The 25,562-nt window shown below is 44.4% G+C and overlaps 1 protein-coding gene across 1 annotated transcript in view; it reads left to right on the top strand.

The window, feature by feature from the left end:
• The window catches only part of ABCC4 (ATP binding cassette subfamily C member 4 (PEL blood group)), a 289,300-nt gene that overhangs the window by 163,899 nt on the left and 99,839 nt on the right, over positions 1–25,562 (top strand). Inside the window, exon 20 of the mRNA XM_066234422.1 lies at positions 22,802–22,881. Coding sequence (XP_066090519.1) covers positions 22,802–22,881 — 80 coding nt within the window. The remainder of the gene's footprint in view (positions 1–22,801; positions 22,882–25,562) is intronic.

Here is a 25,562-nt window from a genome sequence, read left to right on the forward strand (position 1 = left end):
GACTCTCTGGTCTCTTACATTTCCACATTTTATCGTTGATGTTTCTGTTACTTCTTTCTTTTAAAACATGGGAATTTTTTGCTTCTCCACCTTCTTTCAAGATTATTGATTCTACCATGTAGAATTTCAAAGACTGCTCATTAAAAGTATAAGTTTCATTTTCTATATGACTTTTAAAATAATGTACTAGCTACCATCTAAATGGAAAACAGCAAGCCTTTTTGTAGTAACAAATGCCTGCCACTGCCGCTGAGATCTCTGCGAGAGGAGGCGGCCCCAGCAGTGGAGGCCTGGCAGAGGATCAGCCGCGGGCGGCGGTCGCAGAGGCCTTCTTCTGTGCCAAGGAAGCCTCGAGCGCAATTGGCCTTCTTGGAAGTTGCTGCCTAAATGTTTTCAGGATCATGGATTTGGTTTATCGCATCATTGATAAATGATCAATAGATGTTTTCGTGCTTCAGCTCCTTTCTGCAGACCTTCTGTTCTGTCTGGGAGTCGGGTGGAGGGGCCAGGGGGAGGATGGGGCAGGTAGGTGCGCGAAGAGCTGACTTTGGAAAAGAGACCTTCTCACCTACCTTTATGCCTGCCCTGAGTGGTATACAGTCTTCTCCTCAGGGAAACTACACGAAATGTATCATTGACCCTGCTTTCCTTTCTTTCACCACAGCCCTCTTCTGGGGTTCCCCTGTCCAGAAGTACGTGGCGCTTTCCGCACTAACGTGGGAACCTTTTTTAGGATAGCCGCACACAGTTTTAGTGGCACGTGGTGGTAACCTGGTGTGCTCTTGGCAGGTCAGGCCTTTGGCAGGCTTGCTCTGGGACACTCCTCATGACTGATTACATTTTAAGGTGTTTGATGCCCCACTCCCTCTGTTGTCCACCCTTAGGTGAGGCATTTGAAAGGAAGTACACTCAAGCAAGGTGAATTTAGCTCAGAGGGCTATAGCATTCTGTCTTCTCCAAAGTAGCATATTTAGAGTGTCGTCTTTTTTTGCCTTCAGTTGGAGGCTGGATCTCCTCTGAGGAATCCAGCTTTGTAGTCAGTGATTTTAGGGAAGTAACATGGCCGGGGCTTCCTATACTGCCCACTCACCCTGTGCATACCCTCAAAAATGCTACTGTCTGTCCAAACCAGAGTTACCAGGCGTTCTTGTTTTTTTTTTTTTTATTTAACAACTCCTTTCCCAATAATAAAAGCCTTTCTATTCCTTAAATATATATAACATTATCAAATCATTTTTTTATATAACAAAGTTTTTGTTAAATTGTGTCTGAGGCCTTGACTGGTTTGCTCAGTGGTAGAGCATCGACCCGGCTTGTGGAAGTCCTGGGTTCAGTTCCTGGTCAAGGCACACAGAAGTGACCATCTGCTTCTCTACCCACCCCTTTCTCCCCCTCCCACAGCCATGGCTCCAATGAGCAAGTTGGCCCCAGGAGCTGAGGAAGGTTTCCTGGCCTCACCTCAGCACTAAAATAGCTCGGTTGCCAAGCAACAGAGCAGTGGCCCCAGATGGGGATTGCTGGGTAGGTCAGGGTGCATGCGGGAGTCTGTCTCTCTGCCTCCCAGCCTCTAATAATGGCTTCAGGTTTCTATTCCTCACTCTCTCTGCAGTTACACACAGGAGTAGGGTAGTTTTTATGCCTAATAAAAGAAAAGCTAAATTGAATATAATTGTCAATATTTTTTTGTTTTAACTTTGGCATTTAGAATGATAGCATTATCTTGATTTCCTATGTGAGGATTATGGATATTATTGATCCTAAAATTCAGGATAAAAGAAATTTTTTTTCCCCCTGGGGAAAGAAATTTTGGGCTCAGTTTGTAAAATGATTATTTTTGTGTTTCTCATTTCACTCATTTTTTTTTAAGTGAGCGAGAGAAAGAGTGACAGACAGGAAGGGAGAGAGATGAGAAGCATCAATTCTTCATAGCAGCACCTAAGTTGTTCATTGATTGCTTGCTCATGTGACTTGTTGGGGGGAGGGTCCTCCAGCTGAGCCAGTGACCCCTTGCTCAAGCCAGAGACCTTTGGGCTCAAGCCAGCGAACCATGGGGTCATGTCTATGATTCCATGCTCAAGCCAGTGACCTTGTGCTCAAGCTGGTGAGCCCATGCTCAAGCCGGCAACCTTGTGGTTTCAAACCTGGGTCCTCAGCACCCCAGGCCGACACTCTATCCACAGCACTACTGCCTGATCAGGCTCATTTTATTCTTTTTGATTCTGACACCACTAACCCCCTTTGCGGTGAATCTTTAGCTAAGAATCTAAATTAATGTTGTATGAGCGAAATAGAAACAGTTTAAGATAGTGTAGTGCTCAGAATCGTGCTGATGTCTCCTGGTGGGTGCTGATTGGTAAAGGAAGCCTGTGACTGAGTCATGAGTTTCTTTTTTTTTTCTTTTTTTATTTTCCTGAAGTGAGAAGCAGGGAGGCAGAGAGACTCCCGCATGCGCCTGACGGGGATTCACCCGGCATGCCCACCAGGGGGCGATGCTCTGCCCATCTGGGGTGTTGCTCCATTGCGACCAGAGCCATTCTAGCACCTGAGGCAGAAGCCATGGAGCCATCCTCAGTGCCCTGCCAACTTTGCTCTGATGGAGTCTTAGCTGCCGGAGGGGAAGAGAAAGATACGGAAAGAAGAGGGGGAGGAGTGGAGAAGCAGATGGGCGCTTCTCCTGTGTGCCCTGGCCGGGAATCAAACCTGGGACTTCCACATGCCAGACCGATACAATACTTTACTGCTGAGCTAACTGGCCAAGGCCAGTCATGAGTTTCTCGATTTGATCTCTGTAACTTCCACTAAGGCATATTCAGAGGTTTCCAAACAGTTTCTGTAGAAGGGAGAAAATAGCTATAGTTAGCCCTCTGGGGATAGAAGTCTCCTTATTCCAGAATAGTCATTTAGGGCCTGCCTCCTCCCCTCCCTACTCCTGCCAAAAAAAAAAAGTTTAGTCATAACTATACCAGTTACATTCTGAAAGAGAGGCTTCGTGGTCCTGAGAGTAATCCTTGTGACATTGCCTTTGGCATTTGGTGGAGTTTCCCTTGCCCCTTGTCCTCTGTCCATTCGTCCCTGTCTCTCCGCTCCTCCTCTGCCCACACCAGCAACCCCACGTTCGCTTGAAGGGCTCTTTCCTCTCTTCTTGCCGACCATGCTTCAAAGGCTCTTTCCATCACTTAAATGGGCCTCAGGATCAGACTGCCCTCGGTACATGTTTCCATGTATCTTTTCTACACTATTCTGTGGTATTTTCCTTCTTTAAACTCAGACTAGCTCATCTCCACCTCTCTAGATTTAGGGATGTAATGTCTTTGCTTTTTATTCCAAGAGACACAGGCAGCCCTCTACCTTATGACGGTTTTACTTACGGTTTTCCAGTTCCACGATGGTACGGTTTTTCAGTGATCTGCATTTGGTAGAAACCGTACTTCAAACTTTGAATTGTGACCCCTGGTGATATGTGCTACGACACTGTGGACAGTGGCCGTGGGCACAGCTCCCAGGAGCTGCGCGATCACCAGGGTCCACCACCACTGCTCTGCAGTGTACTGTGCTGCCAGTGTTTGCTTTTGGCTGTTGTGTTTTGTGTTCGACATTCTATCATGTCCACAAATGCCTGTCTGCATTTCCTGCTTCTGGTGAGAACGAGAGGAAGACGACTGCCCTTGTGATGAAACTCGGGATAATCTCCCAACCGTAGGCTAATGCAGGTGTTTTGAGCACATTAAGGGTAGCCTAAGTGTATGAAATGCATTTTCAATTTACAATATTTTCAACTTAAGATGGGGTTATTATACTATAACCCCATTCTAAGTCCAGGAGGATCTGTACTTCACTGTTTCCTTCCATCTTTCTCCACTTCTGTTTTCTTCTGGTGTTGCCCCGTAGCCTCCTTGTTCTTAGGTTATCTATTCGCACAGAGGTCAAGGGCTGTTGTGCTTCTTTCAAAGGCTCTTAATCATGCTTTTGGATGTTGAAGACCAACCTATGTACTATTTATTGAGTTCTGACGGGGCTGTCCTTAACTTGGAATTGTAGAGAATGGGAGGCTTTGAGTGAATTCCGGTTGTGTTGATTTAGCTACGTCTTCTGTTAGGACTGCATTTCACTTTATTGATCTTTTGCATCTTAACTTGAAAGTTTTATCAAGGTGTTGGAGAATGGACAAGGGGGGGGGTCAAGAATATTGATTGTGTAAAATACTTTAGAGAAAGGTGAATTGCTATAGCATTTTCTAAAGGTCAACCAATGCTTTGCAGACTGAAATGTTAACACTTTCTACTCTCTCCTTGCCTTCACCCTGTGCCGGTGGCGTGGGTGTCTGATTGGCACTGCTCTGCCATCAGCCGGCCCCTCTCCCTTTGCTCATTTCCACCCCAGCAGGTGTCCATCTGCACTCTGCCCCGCTTGTGCTGCAGAGAACGTTCTCCACTGCTGGGTGCTGGGTGGGACTCTGAATATCCTGGTCCCTATCAGTGCACAAGTCTCTTGTTTTTCACACCAGGATTGTGACAGAGATAGCTGCCGTAACAGGTACCTATCTCCTCTTTGGCCTTGACACCTGGGTGCTAAGTGCCCGCATGGAGTTACCCATTCTAATAAGGTGAGCAGGAGTAGATGGGTGTGACGGGCAGAGTGGATTTTAAGAGGATAGCAATAAAGTTTCAATATTTTTCTTTTCTCTTAAAAATGTGGTAAGATACGCATAACATAAAATTTACTCTTAACCATTTTTAAGCGTACGTTCAATGGCATTAAGTACATTCACATTGTTGTATAACCGTCACTACCATCCAGCTCCAGAATTTTTCATTGTTTCAGACTGAAACTGAAACACCAGCTCCTTATGCCACCCCCTTTGGCAGCACAAAGCATTCTGCGTGGTGTCTCTATGAATTTGACTATTCTAGGTACCTTATAGAAGGGGAATCATATAGTGTTTTTCTTTTTGCGACTGGCTTATTTCTCTTAGCTTACCATCCCCAGGTTTAATCTATGTTGTAGTATGTGTCAGAATTTCCTTTCTTTTTTTTTTTTTTTGTATTTTTCTGAAGCTGGAAACGGGGAGAGACAGTCAGACAGACTCCCACATGCACCCGACCGGGATCCACCCGGCACGCCCACCAGGGGCGATGCTCTGCCCCTCTGGGGCGTCGCTCTGCCGCGACCAGAGCCACTCTAGCGCCTGGGGCAGAGGCCAAGGAGCCATCCCCAGCGCCCGGGCCATCTTTGCTCCAATGGAGCCTCGGCTGCGGGAGGGGAAGAGAGAGACAGAGAGGAAGGAGAGGGGGAGGGGTGGAGAAGCAGATGGGTGCTTCTCCTGTGTGCCCTGGCCAGGAATCGAACCCGGGACTTCTGCACGCCAGGCCGACGCTCTACCACTGAGCCAACCGGCCAGGGCAGAATTTCCTTTCTTGAGGTTGAATAATATTCCATATGTGTATATATAACCCGTGATGGACGCTTGGAGTTGCTTCTACATTGTGGCAGTTGCAGAATGTTGCTATGAGCCTAGGTGTACTGCTTTCAGTTTTTTTTGGCATATACCCAGAAGTAGAATTAACTGGATCATATGGTAATTCTATATTTAATTTCTGAGGAACCGCCATACTGATTTTCACAGTGGCTACACCATTTAACATTCCCACCAGCAGCACACAGGGTACCAGTTTCTCTACATGCTCACCAGAGCTTTCTTTTCTGTACAGGTACTTTTGTTGGTTTGTTTTTGATGGTAGCCATCCGAATGGGCGTGAGGTGGTCGAATCCTGTATTTTCTTGAGTAGATCATAGCAGGTGGCTTTGGGTACCAGTCCTTGGTGGCAGCAAGTGCTGGGTCCCCTGGAACAGGTGGACGACACGTCCCCAAACAGCTGGCAGTGTGGGTCCTGTGCTGGAGCATGGGTTTCTTTGTCGCCAGTCTTCTCTGGTCGCAGTTCCCTTGGCATGCTTCCTCTTTTTTAATCCTACACTTGAAAATTAGATCAAATGCAGCCCTTGTTTAGATTTATTTACAGTTTTTAAACTCCTTTCCTGTTTTCCTTTTGACAGGCTGGGCATAAGAAGTCTTTTTCAAGTAGTAAATTAATTTAGGTGGCACGAACCCCACCTGAATTTTGTTACATGCTGGCAGGTTAGATAAATGGTTATTATAATCTCAGCACATTTCCGTCCAATGCTACTGGGCCGATTTGCAAGAGTCTACAAAAGTGATAATATTCTGTCAGTTTGGGGCCTAGAAGAAGAAGAAGAAAGAAAAAAACCGGCGTTATTTTCTTATTTGTATTTATGGGATGCCCATGGGGAAGCTGGAATTGCTGTATGGCAGTTTACATGGCTAAATACACACGAAGAAAGATAAGGAACCCAGAGACGTTCCTTTGTAGGCACGCGGGAGGAGAGAGGGGCCAGATCAGTAACTGTCAGCCGTGTGGGAGATACATTCTCCTTTGCAACCACAGATTTTTTTTTTTTAATTTCCCTTAAACTCACCATTTCCTTGAAGAATGCAGTCTATTTTTAATGACTTTATTGATTTGATGATTGGGTTACAATGTACTGTATTTACCGCTGAAATGTTTCGTTCCTGTCAGCACTTAATGCGAATAAATCTACTTTTTTGGCATCACTTTGATAGACTGTAACACTGCTTATATTTGCAGGAAAATTTGTTTTGCTATGGTGTGTTTGTGTGCAGATGCAGTGTGACTTTCCCCTCACCTCAGAGTCATCATGTGTCATAGTCTGCTGAGAAATGGACCCACACAGGTCTGTCACTGCTGTGGACACATTGTGCTAGGGTGAAACAGAACCTGGGCTTCATATCTGAGGGGATTGCAAAAACAGGCTTAATATTCACAGTTAAAGTCAGCTAATTCATGCTTTATTTTTCTGCTATTATGTTAAGACTTTGCAGTTTTGATTCACAGTTTATGTGTTTTTTGAAATAATGAATACACATAGGATAGCCTATATTCACTGTTAGATCTCCCTGTGAATTTAATACTCCATGTCCAGCGAGACCCAGTAAAAGCAGATCTTTATCTCCAGTTGCCAAATTTATGAGCAAAGTCGAAGTATGTTTCGGTAATATGTTTTTCATGAAGTTTCTTTTTCATGAGAGTAGTGTCACATATACTTAGTTTTTTGTTTTTTGGTTGTTGTTTTTTTTTACAGAGACAGAGAGAAGAACAGATGGGCACAGACAGACAGGAAGGGAGAGAGATGAGAAGCATCAAGTCTTTGTTGTGGCACCTTGGTTGTTCATTGATTGCTTTCTCATATGTGCCTTGATGGGGGTGGGGGTGGCTGGCTACAGCAGAGCAAATGCCCTCTTGCTCAAGCCAGCGACCATGGGGTCATGTCTATAATCTCACACTCAAGCCATTGACCCCACGCTCAAGCTGGATGAGCCTACACTCAAGCCGGCAACCTCAGGGTTTCGAACCTGGGTCTTCTCCATCCCAGTTCGACACACTATCCACTGTGCCACCGCCTGGTCAGGCTAATCAATTATAATAAATTTAATTTGGGGGGAAGATGATATCTATCTCATCTTTAAAATATCTTTTTTTTTGTAAAACATGAATTTCTCTGCTAAAAATATTACCTAATACATGTTTTGTTCTTATGAAAAGAGACATAAAGTTAATTTTATTCATTTACATTTTAAATTTTATTTTAAAATGTATGAGTGCCAACCCAGCATTTAACAAAATCAGGCTAGGAACCCCTTTCTAAAGAAAGGCAAATAAAATTGTCAACAGCATCAGCAATGTAACACCATAAAGCCCATTTTCAGCCAACTGTACAATCTTTGATTCAGATTCCAATCAGCAGTGGAGTGCAGTACAATGCGTTTTGAAAACAGCAACATTAGTGAAACTGTGGACATATTTATAGTGCTAGAGTGGGCAAAAAAGAAAAAACAACAACCACCCAGCAAATACAGAGATGCGTGATTTTCCTTGCTACATCTCCATAGAAGAAATGAACTTGTAGGAAGGTGGAAGAGTCCTTCTGAGCAACATGATGGAAAGTCTCTGGGAATTATCAGCAGCACTTAAAATGGACCTCTGGGTTTTCCTGGGGAGTTGTGTTAGAGAGGAACATTTAACATGAAGGAACCAAAAATATTGAACTGGTTTTTGCTGGACATATAGTTGTGCAGATCAAGGGTTTTCATAGTGGGTAATGAGCTGCTGCTAGAAAAATGGCCCTAGCTTGCCCTTTCTTGGGGTAGAAGGTAGGTTCTGAGTCTGTCCTTCATTTTCCTCCTCAGAGTGAATAAACACGTTAAGTAGGTGGGGCCGGCTGTCCCGCTCTTTACTTTTCAGTTGGGAAGAAAAGAGCTGCCTAGCCACAAAACTGAGAACTACGGAGGACCAGCTCACGCCGCTGGGTGCCCAGGAGCAGCTGAGCGTGCTCTGAGTCATGCAGTGGAGCAGTCTGCTAAGTGAGGAAGGAGAGACTATTACACACAGAGGCTTGATGTCTTTTTATGAGAGAACAAGAGTTTCGATTCTTAGACTTCAAGTTCAGCTTGGCCATTGTGTGGTTTAATGAGTCATTGTTTAAGATCCTGCCAAATATTTGACCAGTAAATAGCCTCCGATCTGTATAGAGTTCCTCTCTCACTAGACTCTTATTTGACTGTGATTAATTGGCATTGAATTGTTATTTAATTAGCTCTGCAGAAATCTAAGAACAGTTTGTGTTCTGATTAAGTTATCTGATAGAAAAATATGTATGGTACAGTGGAAGTCAGTTCAATCTTTGATACACTTTGCTCCTGACAGGCCAACTTTTATAGTTGCTCAGAGCTCACGGGATGTCCCTAAGTATCAAACACCCATAAAGAATCTAGATTAAAAAATTTATATATATATAAATTATATATATATATATATAATATATATATATATATATAATTGTTTTGGGACTGAAACTTATAGCATAAATCTGTAAAGCTTTTCTTTTATGTTGAAAAAATTTTTAAGTTATTTATTGGACTATTAAGCATTTTAAGTCAGTGTATTAGCGTTCTCAGTTTACAGGTACCCAGTCACACACGCATGCAGTGTCAGGGGAGAGGTCTACCAGTTGAATGCATGGATAATGAAACCAAAAGGGAGAGAGAGGGTAGTGGGTGCAGGTTCTGATGTGGGCGTCCGTCCTCAGATCATAGCCAGCAGCATGAGACGTTGTGGGAGGGCCAGTGGGGGGAGGGAGTTCTGAGAGGTGGAAACCTTGAGATACAAGGGAGGCTGTTGTATTTAGGAAATGTGGAGGAATGAAGAGACAGATATTCAAAGAAAAAAAGAATTAGATCTCATAAACCAGCATACACGAATATTTCCAAAGACTGTCATTAGAAGTCTGAACTGCTACGGAAAAAGTAGTCAAGAGTGAGGATGGGAGGGAAACCAGCTTCGGGTTTTAGAAACCAAATAACTGATGGCCATACCATGGTGTGAGGAAGGCAGAGCTGGACTGGGAAGGGTGGTAGGGTATTTGAACAGGCCAGAGTTCCTGTGAGGAAAAAAGATGATGGGTGGCTAAGAGGTAGTGTGTGTGCTATGCTTTTTACAACTGGCAAGACAAGGAGAATTATAACCCTTAGAGCAGTATTTCCAGTTCTTACAACTTTTATCTGAATTTTTAAAAGAAACAGCACAGTAGGTAAAAATGACTTTTCTCTCCCTTTTTAATGGTGTGTTCTTCTCCCCCTACTCAACAAAAGTCCATGCATTTACGCTTAACACAGGCCAACTTGTTTTCTGTAACATCTGTTGGCAGTTCCCAGGTATTAAAATGATATGCTGGAGATAGAACTGACGATCAGATTTGGGTGTTGGTTGATCTGTCTCCAGTACACCTTCAGTTACTTTACATAGGGTGGGTAGTGGGAGGGCCCATTGTCTTCAAGTTTAGTCACGTTCTCACACCAAATGTTTTGCTGTCCTGTTTCTGAACATTACATATAATGCTCAAAATGCATGTGTATTGGAGGTAGGAAGAGTTTATTTTGCATGCCGAAGGGTAATTCCCAATCAACATCAACATTTTCTGAGTTAGTGAGTCTGATGCCTGCCTTTGTGGAAGTGGGAATTCTTTGCTTAGATGAATGCTTTAGTAATAGGCATTGCTGCCACCATCTCTGAACATAGTCCTGAGGTGAGCCTGCTCAACGTTTTAGCCCCTTAGTACTCATGATTCTAGGGATATGAAATATAGACTGTGCGTTTAGCCTTGAAAGGTAGTGGGGGGGGGGGGGATTTTATTCCTGCATACAGTGTGCTGCATTCCTGTGGTAGCAGAAGTCAAGTGATTGGTGGTTTTCTGTTCTTTTAGAATCAAAGGTTCTTTTTTTTTTTTTTTTTTTTTTTTGCATTTTTCTGAAGCTAGAAACAGGGAGAGACAGTCAGACAGACTCCCGCATGCGCCCGACCGGGATCCACCCGGCACGCCCACCAGGGGCGACGCTCTGTCCACCAGGGGGCGGTGCTCTGCCCATCCTGGGCGTCGCCATGTTGCGACCAGAGCCACTCTAGCGCCTGGGGCAGAGGCCACAGAGCCATCCCCAGCGCCCAGGCCATCTTTGCTCCAATGGAGCCCTGGCTGCGGGAGGGGAAGAGAGAGACAGAGAGGAAGGCGCGGCGGAGGGGTGGAGAAGCAAATGGGCGCTTCTCCTATGTGCCCTGGCCGGGAATCGAACCCGGGTCCTCTGCACGCTAGGCCGACGCTCTACCGCTGAGCCAACCGGCCAGGGCTAGAATCAAAGGTTCTTAAGTGGGCCACTTGAACTCTGTGGCCACTCCACTTCCTGTGGTTCCTGGTTTAGGGAATCCCCTGAAATCATGCAAATTGGATGTGTGGGCATTTTCCAGTGGAAACCCTCTGTAACTTTCATCAGACCCACAGTATTTCAGAGCCAACATTCTAGAAATTCTTCTACCTGTTGTTGTCCACTGGTCTGCACATCCCTGACCATATGTGAGCCACGAGCCCAACACCTGTGTGATAATCCTGTGTGATTTATGCATGTGATCCAGGGGTAAAGGCAATAGCGTGGACGAGCATCCCAATTGTTTTCTATTCAGTGCTTAGGAAATATAAAATAATGACCGCTTATTGTTGCAAAGCATTTATAGCTGCTGCAGTAAAGAGGTTTTCTAGGGTAATTTGTGAGGTGTATTCATTCCTTCAAGGTTAATTCCTTACCATACTAAGCAGTAGGTGCTTTGACTTGTCCTGGGACTTTCATAATCAGTAGGCCATATGTCCTCATTCATTCTTTTATTCATTTGTTCACTTGTTAATCTATTCATTCAGCCTACAGCTTTTGTAATTTAATTTTGAGGTGGGGTTGCTTTAAATGTTTTACTTCAATTATGGTTAGCCAAGAGAGATTTCCTGGAACTCTGCTAACCAGAAGTGACAAAGTATTTAGCATTCAGTGGGGCAGGCATTAGCCAATCAGAAGGGGTCTGGGCCCTCAGTAGCTGGTTTGACCATCGCCATTTATACCAGTTTAACACTAGCCCTGCCTGTAACTTTATTGTCTCTTCTTATTGGTTGATGTTTAATAAAGATTTCAGATGTGTCCAGAGAAGTAGCTCCAGATGTGTTGATAAGAAGTTTCTGAATGTCTCTAATGCTGGGTGGGAGGCCCTGCTTGCCTACTTTACAGCTGAGTGTCCTTTGAGTTAATAATTAATTTCTTCCCATCTTTAAACCCCAGCTGCCGCTTCTGTCAAGTAGAGGCAGTATCTCACCCATAGTTTTGAGATGATGTGTACGCCATGCTTAACACAGTTGCTGCTGTGGTGGTGGTGGTACTCTGGAAATCAAGTGTGAGAACCAAACCAACCATGAGAAGAACTGCCCACATCTCTGGCGTGCAGTCCGGGCGTGTGAAGCATTGGTGTGTCTGCACACACAGGCTGTTTCAGATCGGTCCTTGGCTGTCTTCTGTAGGGCTCTTCAGATTTTTTTTTTCGATTTTTTTTTTCGATTTTTTTTTATTTTAGAGAGAGAGAGAGAGAGAGAGGAGCAGGAAGCATCAACTCCCATATGTGCCTTGACCAGGCAAGCCCAGGGTTTTGAACCAGCGACCTCAGCGTTCCAGGTCAATGCTTTATCCACTGCGCCACCACAGGTCAGGCCAGACTTTCTTAAGCCTAGGCCATATGTATGGATGTCCCTCCATCCTCTTTCCTCTTGGCCCCTTTAAGGTACTTCCTCCTCACAGCTGTGGCTTTGAAGAGACCCTGTTGAAGGAGGGACATCCGACCTCTTTCTGACTAAAGAAAGTTTCAGCGGCGGCCCCTTGCCACTCCGTTGCACATGCAGGTTCTCTGCAGGCTTAGTACACCTTAGATCATGTTCATAACATCAACCAGGTAAATATTTGTCATCCTTTTGTCCATTTTCCACTTGTTAGTCCTCATAGATACCATCCCTCCCACTTGCACAAACTCTCCACTCCATCCACCCGTGTTCTGCCCTTCTTCCAATTTCTCAAGCCTTGTTTCTTGCTTGAGAACTTGTGAGGCTAACCCTGCCTAACTCTCTAACTCCCACCGTCTGGGGACAGCCACTGGGGCTGTGGCTGGCTGTCTCATCGGCACCTGCCTGGTGTGTGTCCAGTGCTGCCTAGGCGTGTGCTCCCAGCATTCTGTGTCACTGCGTGTCACTGTACCTACTGTCCTCACGTGTTTCCTATTAGTCTATCACCAGTGTTAGATTATACAATGCCCCAGTATACACCAAGCAACAAGTTAGGTCAAGTTTTAAATGTAAACAGCAAGCACTGAAAAAGGGTTAAAGATGTTTTGTCTGATTGGCAAGTAGGAAGAAAAGGTCCAAAGTAAGAGAATGTCGTGACCTAGAGAAGGAACACTTGAGCTGGAGGTAGAGAACAGATTGTGAGATCACCCTTTGTGTTGAAGACATTCGGGATTTTATAAGACATCTTGTCTGGACAGCCCCACCTGGTGTCTTCCAGGTGGAGAAATGAATGAGGAAGATCTCATGTAAAGAGGGAAAGAACACAGGAGTCCTTTTGAAATTCATTTCCTCTGATCTGTCATGTTATGTAATAAAGCCTTGAAACTACTCGTTTTAATATGTCTTAATTATGTGAAACAGCAACAGAGTACTGGACTTTGAAAATAGCGTAATTACTCTAGAAAGGCATTCTTCTGCATCGCTAGAGAGCCTGCCATCCCTTGCTGACTTACTGCTGTCCTGTTTCTTACCTCCCAGGGGATATAAAAGTCCCACAATGTTACGTGTCTTCCCGCCACCGTCACCATCAGAACCACTCTCTTGGTGCATCCCTAAGGTTAGTCCACCTTGATTTTCTCCTGCTCTTTCCCCCATCAAACTGCTGCCACTGCCGCGAGTGGGAGACACTGAGGGACTTGTCCCTGGACCTCTCGGCGTGTGAGCTTGCAGGTGGACTAGCCAGAGGAACACTGGCAGCTGCAGGTGCATCTGTCCCCTGTGTGCTGTGACAAGGAGGAAGGGCTCCTTCAGGGCTGACTGTAGGTGGGGCACAGTGGGCTTCTTCCTTGGCACAAGATTACGTTCACTCGCTCAGGCGCGGGAACTAAATATAGTGCTTTAAGAAAATGGTCTGGGTTAGGACGTACCTTTTTAATCAGATGCTATCTCTTATGTGGTTTGACCTTTACTTTCTGAGAAGAGTTCTAACTTTAGAGGCATTCGATAAACTGAGGCCATGGGTTAGCCAGAACTTTTCCCTAGTATCTGGTTACCTATGACATTTTTGTCTGTGCCTTGCATTTCCTTCCATCCTTCTTGTCTGCCCTTGTTGCCAGCTCCCTAATCCCCATGGGATCTGCTTCTGCTCCACAGCTGTCCTCGCTTCCTTCTCTGTCAGCTGTCACCCACCAGCACCTAGGGACTACTGTCCCTGCGCCCCACTTCTGCTTTTGTGCTCCCCGGCCGTTATCCCAGCCTCTGAAAATTGCTGTACCCTAACTCACTCTGCCACTGGATACTTCAAATGCCCTTTGAAGAAGCACAGACAAATAAATTTGTTCAGCAACACTGCAAGGAAAGTGACAACAAACATGATGAACCAGACACTTCATGTTGCAACATGAATTTCCCCAGGTCGGAAAACAACTGCTGAGGGAAGACTGCATGAAACACCACACGCGGGAAATAGAGGCTTTTTTGTTATTTATAGCAGAAGGGCTTGTTTTATTTATTCATTCAGAATATGCTCTAGTGCCTTCTAAAAGAACATGATCAGAAATTTCCATGTTCTGCCGTGTCACTCAGTGTGTCGTGCCTGGACCAGTAGCACCAGCGTCCCCAGGGGAGCTGTGAGAAGCGCCGGGTTTCAGGTCCCACCCAGAGCTCCAGAGAACATGTGTGTTAAGCAGATCCCTGGGGGACTCGTGGACAAACTAAAGTGTGGGAAACATTGCCCTTGTGAGTGTCAGACTATTTCTGATCTAACACCCTTTGGTGGATACTCAGGAGCCCTCAGTGTCCTGGAAACGCTGTTGCCAGGTTTGCAGGTCGAAGACAAGGACACTGGTGGCATCCGTAATGGTCAGGATGGACCTCTCTGGTTGTGCTGCTCACTGATAGGTAGAAGGGTGGTCATTATGTAGGTTCCGGATCTCACAGCCTCTCTTCAGCGAGAGCCACCTTTTAAATATTCATTTAACAGACGTATTCGTTCCTGCGTCAGAGTCCATCTGTACAGGTTTCCCATGTTGAAAGTCAAGCTGGAAAGCCACTTGGTTTAGGCTATTTAGCAATTTCAGTTTGAGCCCCCCACCCCACCCCAGGCACCTGGCATCTTGTTCTAGGTTGTATATGAAATATGGTCCATGCTTACAAAGGCTGTGGGATCTAGATGTAAATTCAAGATGACTATCCATGGAAAGGGGAGAAACCACGAAATAGATTATACTGTGTTGTATTCTGAGGTGTAGCCAGACTCCAGGGGGAAGCCGGCAGCGAGCTGAAATGGTCTGTCATCAAAGTCAGAAAAACTGTGACTTTAAAACTGAAAATTGCTGATGTCTTTGTTGAGTGTTTATTGGGTCTCAGTTTAGGCCCTCTGTGGTTGCAGGCTCTCCTCAGTCCTCATTGCTAAAAGTAACACTGGAGGCTCGAGACAGGCTCCGGGCACTGTGTCAGCAGAGAGCTCAGTAATGTAACACCGTAGTGTCTGGGGTGTGGGGGGCGCATCCTGAGTAACCTCAAGGAGCCCCAAATGACATTGTCATGTTTAAAAACAGTTAAACTATTGACGCTCAAAATATTAATTAGTTCTGGGTTGTCAAGAAAGGATGAATTATGCCCTATTGTTTAAGATGACAGAAATCTGTCACTCATGTGAGAAAGATTCTGCCAAAATGATTAAAATAAAAACAGTTTGTTACTTAAAGGGATAATTAGCAATTTGAAAATTTTACTTTATTAAATCCATTTTTTCGTGTAATTTTAGTCAGTGATCTCTTGCTAGACATATAGTAATTGTTCTGATCAAAGCTTTTGGGTTGCTAGTGGCAGAATCTACGTATGGTTAGTTCAAATGAGGAGGGCTTGATTGACAGGCCCTCGCTATATGAACACCCAAATGCTTGTAAGGGGTTCTGTTCGGGAAGGGGTGGGACGAGCAGTAAGTGAGAAGGCTGAGGTGTCTAGAGCTGGGCGAACTTGGCCTTCGTTTCCACTTCATGTTCTTGAGAGGACCAATCTGAATGACTTGGTAGCTAGTGAGTGGGTTAGCTACCTCTGGACACCATTGGTCAAGTAGCTGTGGCCAGGGCTGTGGAGGGTTCCTGAGAGGGCCGCCTACTGATTCCAACCCTGTTCCAGTAAAGGTAGAGAAGTTCAAGAGAGTGGCGGATGCCAGGGAGCCAACCTTCCACGGAGGAGAAGGGCTAAGGCTGAGATCTGGACGGACAGAGCTGAGTGGGTGGTAGCTGAGGACAGGCCTGGCTGGTGAGAAGAGAGAGGAGGCCCCCGTCAGAACAGGAGCACAGGGCCAGAAGTGATGGAAGGGAGGTGAGGTCGGTGTCTCTTTTCTTCTTACCGTTCCTTCCAAAAATCTTGATAGATTTGATTTGACAAAGAAATAAAGATGTAAATGAGGTTGTTCTAAACAACAGGTTAAGACCTGCTGATAATTATGTGACATGAAGGTAAGTCAAAAGTGACCTAATATTTCTCAGGTTGGGTGTTTGGGCAGAGGTCTAAGGCAACCTTGGAGAAGTTAGGCATGAGTGGTTGTGGTTGTACTTCAAAGGAATTCTGTTCAGCTTAGATATGTTAAGCTTCAGATGTTCTGTAGGCCAGCCAAGAGCCCGAGGAAGGCCTGGCAGATTGGCAGTGGAGATAAGAGTTGGGATGCATATGCAAACAGTGCAGTGAGAGCGAGGGAAGATTAGGCGGAGAACCAGAAAAAGAAAAATGGTTCCTGACTCTCTCCTTAGAAAAATGTCAGAGCCAGCAGAGGTAATTGAGGGAAGTGGGCCTGAGAAGCGGGGCTTCGCGGGGCCCCTCTCTCTGCGGTGTGGAAATCCCAGGATGGCTTGGTAGTAGCACCCACCCAGTTATGAAATAGCATTGCCTCACCCTGAGCAGGGTTGGCCCTTGTCTCCTCATCTCTATCACAGGGAGCTTAACTGACAAAGGGATTTGAACATCTCTGTTAGCTGCAAACCCCTTTCTTCAAAGGCCATCTCTGTATGACCCTCCGGATGGCTGTAAGCGGCTCTGTTTGGGAGGGGCCGCTGGTAGGGCGTGGGGCAGTGAGGGAGACGGGTGGGGTGTCTGGAGCTGGGCACACCTGGCCTTCCATCTCCTCTTCTGTCTCATTCTTCGAGGCATCTTGGTAAAAATCTCAATCCTCACAAGCAAATTTTGGAGATCACTAGCCCTAGTGACCCTTCACGCCTCTAAAAGCTCTAAAATCCCCTGGCGATAATATGAACAACACCCTGCACGTGTGCGCTGCCTTACGATTTAGAAGGTGCCTTGATAAGCCTAGCTTTTATCCTCATCATCTTTTATCCTGTGAAGTAGTGGAGGCAAACATTATCATCTGTTTTGCAGATAAGGGATTTGCCTCTCAGTGGAGGTTGGATGAGTCGCCTAAAGGCCTCTTGCTGCTAAGAGCCAGAGGAGGACGAGGACTCTGGTTTCTCCAGTGATAGTGTGCTAATTCCTGCTGCTCTTTCTGTGTCGAACATTCTTTAGTAGCCACCATATTGATGACCTGCTCCTAACTGCACAGGCAAGGGCGATCCTGAGCTCGGAGACTTCTGCAGCTCCTGCTCCTGCCCCTGTGCTGGTGTGAGCTGAACGGATTGTCTGTAGAACGATGCGGGAAGGTCTGTCTGGCCTGGCCACCTTCGTGGCTCCCTATGTGCACAGCGATGCTGTTCAGCCTAGGGGCCATCTCTAGGCTCCACTGAACCACCCTCTCCTCTGGATCACTTATGCCCCATCATTTGGCCTGGTACCTGGAAGGTACAGGTCATTCTCTTTGCCTTTTCGGAGGGACGCGGACAGACGGCTTGGAGTTAGATTCTGCCTCTCACCAGGCAGTGGTTCTTTTGCTTGTCCTCCCTACCGCACCCCTACACGTTCCCGCAGACGCAGAGCCCGGCTCAGACACAGCTGTCCTGGCTTCGGATGCTGCAGAGTTCTCAGACCAATGGCCAGTCCTTATCAAAAGAGTTGGGATCTAGAACCATCAGTGAGGTTAAATGTGGGCAACATACAGTCTAAAGAGGTTCACAGTATCGAAGAGTTCCTAACTCTCAGTGTCAGGTGTGGTGTGGCCTGATGTGAGGTTGTTTTTGCTGGTACCTAACACCACTTCCATGCTAAAGAATGGGGCTCAAAAGGAAGGAACTACTGACACACACTGTGTCACCGACGAGCCTCAGAAATGTTAGGCTGAGTGAAAGAGGCTAGACACATTGACCATGTACTGTACAATTCCATGCGTGTGTTGTGTCCTGAAGAGACAAACTTACAGAGAAAGCAAGTAGGTTAGTGGTTGCCTGTGGCTGGGGTGGGAAATAGGGAGTCCCCTGAAATGGCCTGGAGGATGTTAAGGGGGGGATAAAGATGCCTCAAAATTGATTTTTTATGATGATTACATCATTTAGTTACTGATAGTCATTGAATCGCACACCTGAAATTGGTGAATTTTATGAGATGTAAATATACCTCAATATTTTGATACATAAATATACCTCCTTTAATAAAAAAGAAAAAATAGGGCTTAGACTTGACATAGAAACTTACAAGTTTTAAATAACAGTTTAATTATAAGTATGTTGAGGAATCCTGGATATGGGAGGCCAGTCTGAATTCAAGAGGTGACAGATTCCAGCGTAGATTGTAGAATTAGTTCATAAAGTATAAACACTTACAAATTTGTGTTTTGACCAGATTCTGTAACATTTTTATCATATTCTGTTTTGTGGATGGGGTAGAAGAATGTGAACCAGAGCAGCAAGGAGGACCTTGAGGTTCTCTGATAGAATGGACTTCCAGGGAGGTACCCCTCCCTCCCTTCCTCTGTGTCTCTCCCTCCCTCCCTCTCTCCTCCTGCCCCCTGCCCCTCCCTGTTCTCCTGCCCCTCCCTGTTCTCTTGCTACTCTCCTTCCACTCCTTCCTTCACTCCTTTCCTTTCCCTCCTTCCCAATCATTCTCTCCTTTTTCTATACTTTTTTATATAAGTCATGCTAGAAAAATAAGAGCATAGAGAAAAACTAAAATTATACATAATATAAAATATATTACTGACTTATTTCAGACTTGTTGTTTACATCCAAAAAGTGGCCCAGCCACCAGATTTACAGCGACTGTTGATATCGTGATCGGCTGTGCAGAATGGGGAGATGGTGTTACTACCTTACCCCGAGGTAATCAAACAGTACCTGGGATATTGATTTTAATCCTGGGTACAAGGCATTTACTAAGACTGAGACCAACCATCTGAGTCTTGGCAGGAGGCATTGGTGAGGCTGGGACACTGTGCCATATGAGGGATAATTGAGGCACCAAGGCCTAGTTGGTTTTGAGAAGTCTGGAGAGGACATGATTCACTTTTCTTCAAGTATTTGAAGGACTGTTAAATCAAGAGAAAGTAGATCCATTTTGCGTGGTTATAAGGACAGAATAGCAGCACAGGTTGGATGTTCCAGGAAGGCAGGATTCTAATATAATGTAAGAAGTTCTATCTAACAGGGCAGTCTGAAAATGGACTGGGTCCCTCTGGTCTCAGTGAATCCCCTTTGTGCTGTATCCCAGGAGATATTGTACCAGGGGCCACCTGTCATTTGGATGAAGAGTCAGGGCATGTGTGTGAAGGAAATTTATCATAACGATTTAATTTGGAGAACTTTGAGAAAACTTTATGACTACAAGGCCATGAACTTGAAATCATGGCTCTGATTACAACAGTCTTTCACAAAGCCAAATGAAATATTCTGCAAACATCATTCATTCTCTTACTTGTTTCTTAGAGCAAGGAAGTAACAATTGAACCTTCTAATCTCATGTTTTCTACTCTCAGCTCATTGGTGAATAAGAGTTTTGTTTTGACCACCTTTGCTATTTAACTCAGGGATTGTAATAGCCTTGTAGGGAGATAGCTTTTCTCAGCTGTTTGTACTTTACACTCTTTGCCAACTGTGGGTGTTTCAGACCTGGAGACTCTCACATCTGGTAAAAGGTAAAGAGGATGGTTTCACATACTATTTATCTCTGTGTAGCTTTTTAATCTTTTGTTTGTTTGTTTTTTAGTGAGAGAGAGAGAAAGACAGACAGGGACAGATAGGAAGGAAGGGAGATGAGAAGCATTAATTTGTTATTGTGGCACATTAGTTGTTCATTGATTGCTTTCTCATATGTGTCTTGACCGGGGTGCCCCAGCTGAGCCTATGACCCCTTGTTCAAGCCACCGACCTTGGGCTCACACCAGCGACCTTGGGCTTCAAGCCAGCAACCTTTGGGCTCAAGCTGGTGAGCCTGCACACAAGCCAGATGAGCCCACACTCAAGCTGGTAACCTTGGAGTTTCAAACCTGGGTCCTCAGTGTCTCAGGTCAATGCCCTATCCATTGCACCACTACCTGGTCAAGCTAATTAATCTTTTTTTTAATGTGAAGATTGCTTTCAACATTTTTAAAGCTGAACCTTATTATGGTGCTTCTGAATCTTGCATATGTTAAAAAGTTGTACTTTTCCATTGAATAAATAACAGGCATCTAAACTATGTCTTTAACATCTTTTGACATATTTTTTTTATTTTGCTATTGATACTTTGAGAAGTTAAAAAATAGGTAGGCCACAGAATCCATAAGAATATGGATCTCTTGTTAATGTTAATGATCCGAAAGTACAGCTGATTAAATAATAACTGGACCCCTTGTCCTTCAAAGCTGGTCTGGGAAGTAGCAGATAGGGCATCACCTGGGAGATTGGTAGATGTGCAGAATCTCAAGCTCCACCCTCAGTTCCTGAACCAGAATCTGCGTTTTGACCAGTCGACCATCCGAGGGTCCAGGGTGCCTAGTGGACTTCCCCGGTGACATGCTGCAGAACCCCTGAATAATAGTAGTTTTCTCACCTTGAGATGTTTTTTGTGTATGTGTGTGTGTGTGTGGGGGGGGGGTTGAGCACTGCTTATGTGTCTGGCATTGTGACTGGGTTCTTTCACATGCATGAGTCCATTTAATCCTCAGATTTACCCTCTAAAGAAAAGTTGTCACTGGGCCTGCCAAGGTGTTGCTGAAGTATGGTTTTTGGAGTCTGTGTTTCCTAAGCTGAGACAGGAAAACTAAAGCCCAATGATGGCGTGGCCTGGCTGAGCACAAAAGCCTCCAGTTGCTCCAGCTCCACACATGGGCATCCGGGGCTTCCTGGCTGAGCCCAGGCACCTGTGGGAGGTTTGCCGAGGCAGCATTTCTCGGGCAGTTGGAGGCTCAGCTCCCAGCCTCTCGCCACTCGTGGTCCAGTTGTGCTTGGTATAAAGGAAGGAAGTCGCCTTTGAAAAGTTGGGAAGAGGCCCTGGCTGGTTGGCTCAGTGGTAGAGCATCGGCCTGGCGTGCAGGAGTCCCGGGTTCGATTCCCGGCCAGAGCACACAGGAGAAGCGCCCATCTGCTTTTCCACCCCTTCCCCTCTCCTTCCTCTCTGTCTCTCTTCCCCTCCCGCAGCCAAGGCTCCATTGGAGCAAAGGTGGCCCAGGCACTGAGGATGGCTCTGTGGCCTCTGCCTCAGGTGCTAGAATGGCTCTGGATGCAACAGAACGACGCCCCAGAGGGGCAGAGCATCGCCCCCTGGTGGGCATGCCAGGTGGATCCCGGTCAGGCGCATGCAGGAGTCTGTCTGACTGCCTCCCCGTTTCCAGCTTCAGAAAAATGAAAGAAAAAAAAAAGAAAAGAAAAGTTGGGAAGAGCAGGTGGAGGCCCTGTGTCTCTCCCCTGCGGTCTGGTTTCTTGAAACTTCAGTTACAGAAGTTCAGGGCCTAGATAAACACATTTCTCAAGAGTTGCCTACATCAAATGTGTGAGTTTTCATTTTTTTAAAATTGAATCATTTGAAAAACTAGATATTTATTTGGAATTAGTTCTGATCAGCCGATTCTGAAGCTTTTACGGTATATTGTTTTCTTGGATTCTGAGGGGAGAAATAAAATCAGCGATAAGAAATGATCTCTGCTCAGCCTGACCAGGTGGTGGTGCAGGGGGTAAAGTGTCGGACTGGGATGCAGAGGACCCAGGTTCGAGACTCCGAGGTCGCCAGCTTGAGCGCGGGCTCATCTGGTTTGAGCAAAAGCCCACCAGTTTGAACCCAAGGTCGCTGGCTCCAGCAAGGGGCTACTTGGTCTGCTGAAGGCCCGCCTGTGGTCAAGGCACATATGAGAAAGCAATCAATGAACAACTAAGGTGTTCAAATGCGCAATGAAAAACTAATGATTGATGCTTCTCATCTCTCTCCGTTTCTGTCTGTCTGTCCCTGTCTATCCCTCTCTTGGACTCACTCTCTGTCTCTATAAAAAAATAAAAAATAAAAAATAAATTAAAAATTAAAAAAAAAAAAGAAATGATCTCTGCTCATTAAATACTGTTCCTGGTTTTCTGCCTATATTCTTCTTGTCTTCTTGGATGTTTTATGAGTGAGTCTGTGTTTGATACTTGGTGCCCTTCTGAAAATAATCACCTATTATCCCACAGATAAACTCACAACTTGAAAAGGGCAGGATTCCAAATTTTCCCAAAATGTGAGGTGCTATGAAACATCCTGGGGGGAAAAATAGAGGTTATAATTATAGTTATTTAAAAAGTACCACTTAGCGAAATGAATTCTGATAATGAAAGCAAAATTAGTGTAACAATTAGGGTTAGTTTATGTATTTTGCAGTTGTTTATTTACCTACTTGGTACTTGGATTGAAGTATTATATGGGATCTAAAAGGGGGGGGGGGCCTTCTCAAATCCACCAACATCTCCAGATATTGTCAGAAGCTTTTTCTCCCCCAGTCTTGACAAATCTGGGCCACATTTCAGCTCCCTGCCCACTGCCATTTGGTGGTATTTTTGTTTCTCTTTAGGTATCATCCTATTTTCTTTTTCTTTACCATTGACATCAGCTTATTTCATATGAATATGTAATATATTAAAAACAGATGCATTTAAAATATTGTTTTGATTTATTTGTGAATTGTTTCTATTAAAGGGCCTATCTGGGGAAATGAGTAATTTCTCATATCCTGTTCTTGCAGGAAGAATTTTAAATCGTTTCTCCAAAGACATTGGACATATGGATGACTTGCTGCCCCTGACCTTTCTAGATTTCTTCCAGGTAACATAACAGTAATGTCAAGTTCTCAAAAGGAAAAACAGAAGTGCCTATTTTTTTTCAAGGCCCTCTCATCGGGGCTAAGGGTGAGCCTGTCAACCTAATGGTGTGTCATGTTATCTTAATATAAGGCCATGTTTGTCAAAGAAAGGTGTGGTGATGATTTGGAGGGTAAGTTAACATGAGTAATGCCTCGTGTGTAGGAGTGGCTACCCAGTCATGTCGAGGTTGGTTCGAAGCAGCTACATGCTTGTTAAGTGGTTCTCCATCTGCCTTCCAGGTATCTGGCGTGAAGTTCACTTTACAGTGAGCACATTTCATAATATAGAAACAATCACCTCTCACGGAAAGATAGCCTAGATTAACTAAATTATGCATTGTATTACCACAAAGGAAAAATATTACTGAACTTTTTTTTTTTTTTCTGGTGGATAAAACTAGGTGTGGTTACTTACAAAGAAAAGATTAGTAATAATAAGGTGAAAATAATACTTTGTTAACAAGGACAATAGAGAGCAGTTATTGCAGATGCAAAGCCTTCAAAGGCAAGTCTGATTAAGTCAATAATTTGAGTATAGGATCAAAGTCATCTCAGAAAATGTCGTTTTTGTTTTTCTAGGCAGCTTTTCTTTCACACGTAGATTGCTCTAAGTCTTAAGGTGTCTGTTTTAAAAGAAAACCAACAATCCCGCAGAAATGCCTTCTATAAAGCATTTGCTTTGTCTGTGAACTTGAGGTTTTAGAGAGTAATGTTGGGTCATCTCATCTCTCATCTCCTTATTCAGTGTTCTTGCTCATGTGGGATGTTTTTTTCTGTTGTTTAATTCTGCCTACTTCTCAGTGGTTCAGGCTGGGAGACTTTCTTAATTTCCAAGTGTATATTTTGGAAATGAAACGCATTAATCAAAGGCTGCACATATTCTAAAATTGCTGCTGTTGTTGCTAAAACTTCGTGAACCTTTTTCACTTTCCCTTAGTGCCAGTTTACAGTAGTCTAATTATGAACTCATGTTAAGGCCAGGAAGCAGAAATGGTACAGTTGGAGTATGCAGTGCTGGCTCAATCATGATAGTCCACCCTCTTTTTTGTCTCTACTGAAGCCACTGTCACAAAAGGAGCCAGAATTACTTAATTTGGAAAATTACCTAGGTCACGAAAATCAGTAGTGGGTCTGAGATGATTACAGGCATTGCTGTTAGGCACACAGAAATGCAGCAGTGACCATCTGACTGCAGACATACAGCCCATGGGCACAGGTATCTACTGTTAACCAATGTGAAGTGAGCTGAGACTAAGGCTGAGTACTCTTTTTTTTTTTTTTTCTTTCCAGTGAGAGGCTGACGGGGAGAGAAAGACAGAGAGATAGACTGGAACATGGAGCTTTTCCTGTAATGTGCCGTGATCAGGAATTGAATTGGCAACCTCTGTGGTTTGGAGTGATGCTCCAACCAACTGAGCTATTCAGCCAGGGCTTAATATATTATTTATTTATTTATTATTGATTGATTTTCTTTTTTTGGAGAGACAGAGAGAGAAAAGAGAAATAAGGGAGGGGGAAGAGAAGCATTCACTCATACTTCTACTTGTGTGCATTTATTGGTTGCTTCCTGGGTGTGCTCTGACTGGGGATCAAATCTGCAACCGTGTCATTTTTGGACGATGCTCTTACTGAGCTAACCAGCCAGGCAGAGTACTTTTATCACAAAGGTGTCTGATTTTTCATTTTTTTCTCTTCTGCAAACTTATTTTATAAATGTGTCCTGCTGGGTTTAGCTATGTAATTTATCTCCAAGAAGCAATCTTTCATTAAAACAGTGTCATAATTTGATGTGATTGTTAATTACTTTGAGCTGATTCTACGAGAAGTTTTGTTTCTTTGCGACTGCAAGTGAGGCCAAGGTTGAATGTCGAAAGCTGTCTGACCCAGGTTTAGCTCATAGTTAGCCAAAACGTGCCATGCACATATGTTTGCATGGCAGATGGAGAAATAGGGATAGATGCTCCCTGATTTCAGTATAAAAACATCTCAGCCTGAAGAGAGAAAATTCCTGTCTTACTCTGCTTTTCTTTAACCTGAGAGACAAGGTTTTTAAAAAAATGATTTGTTCACTTACTCTTGGTGAATCTTATCATTGTTGAATACCAGTTGTCCCAATTAGCCGATTTCTTGAATCTAAGAGCAAAGGTAAATCTCTATGTCATTGTCTCCAAGAAATGAGCTTTTGTATGAAGGATAACTCAGTTATCAATTATGATAAAGATCTGTTGTCACTTGTTTTGTTTGCAGGTGTCTTTAATAAGGCTTCCCATAATCCCTTCAGGAAGAAATATTTTCTTCTTTTAAAAATAGTATTGGCTAAATACAAAAGCTCTGATCCCTGCCATTGTTGTTGATTCTTTGAGGGACATTTCCCAACATTCATTGTTTAAATGGTTGTCAGGAGGAATCAAGTGAAACTTCATAAACAATGCAGTAACTGGTTCATCTCATTTTGTACAGAAGCCTTTCTCCAGAGGGATTTGCATTCAGTGAGTGAGCACAGGGATCATTTTGAAGTATTTGGGCCTGTTGCTTTATTAGGAAGTGAAGATTTTTATTAAAGCCACAAAAATGAATATTTAACCTGCCCTCAAATAAAGGCCAACAAAAATCAAAATGTAAATTGATTTTTTTTTTTTAAAGT

The sequence above is a fragment of the Saccopteryx bilineata genome, chromosome 6 (assembly GCF_036850765.1).
Source record: "Saccopteryx bilineata isolate mSacBil1 chromosome 6, mSacBil1_pri_phased_curated, whole genome shotgun sequence".
NCBI lineage: Eukaryota > Metazoa > Chordata > Mammalia > Chiroptera > Emballonuridae > Saccopteryx > Saccopteryx bilineata.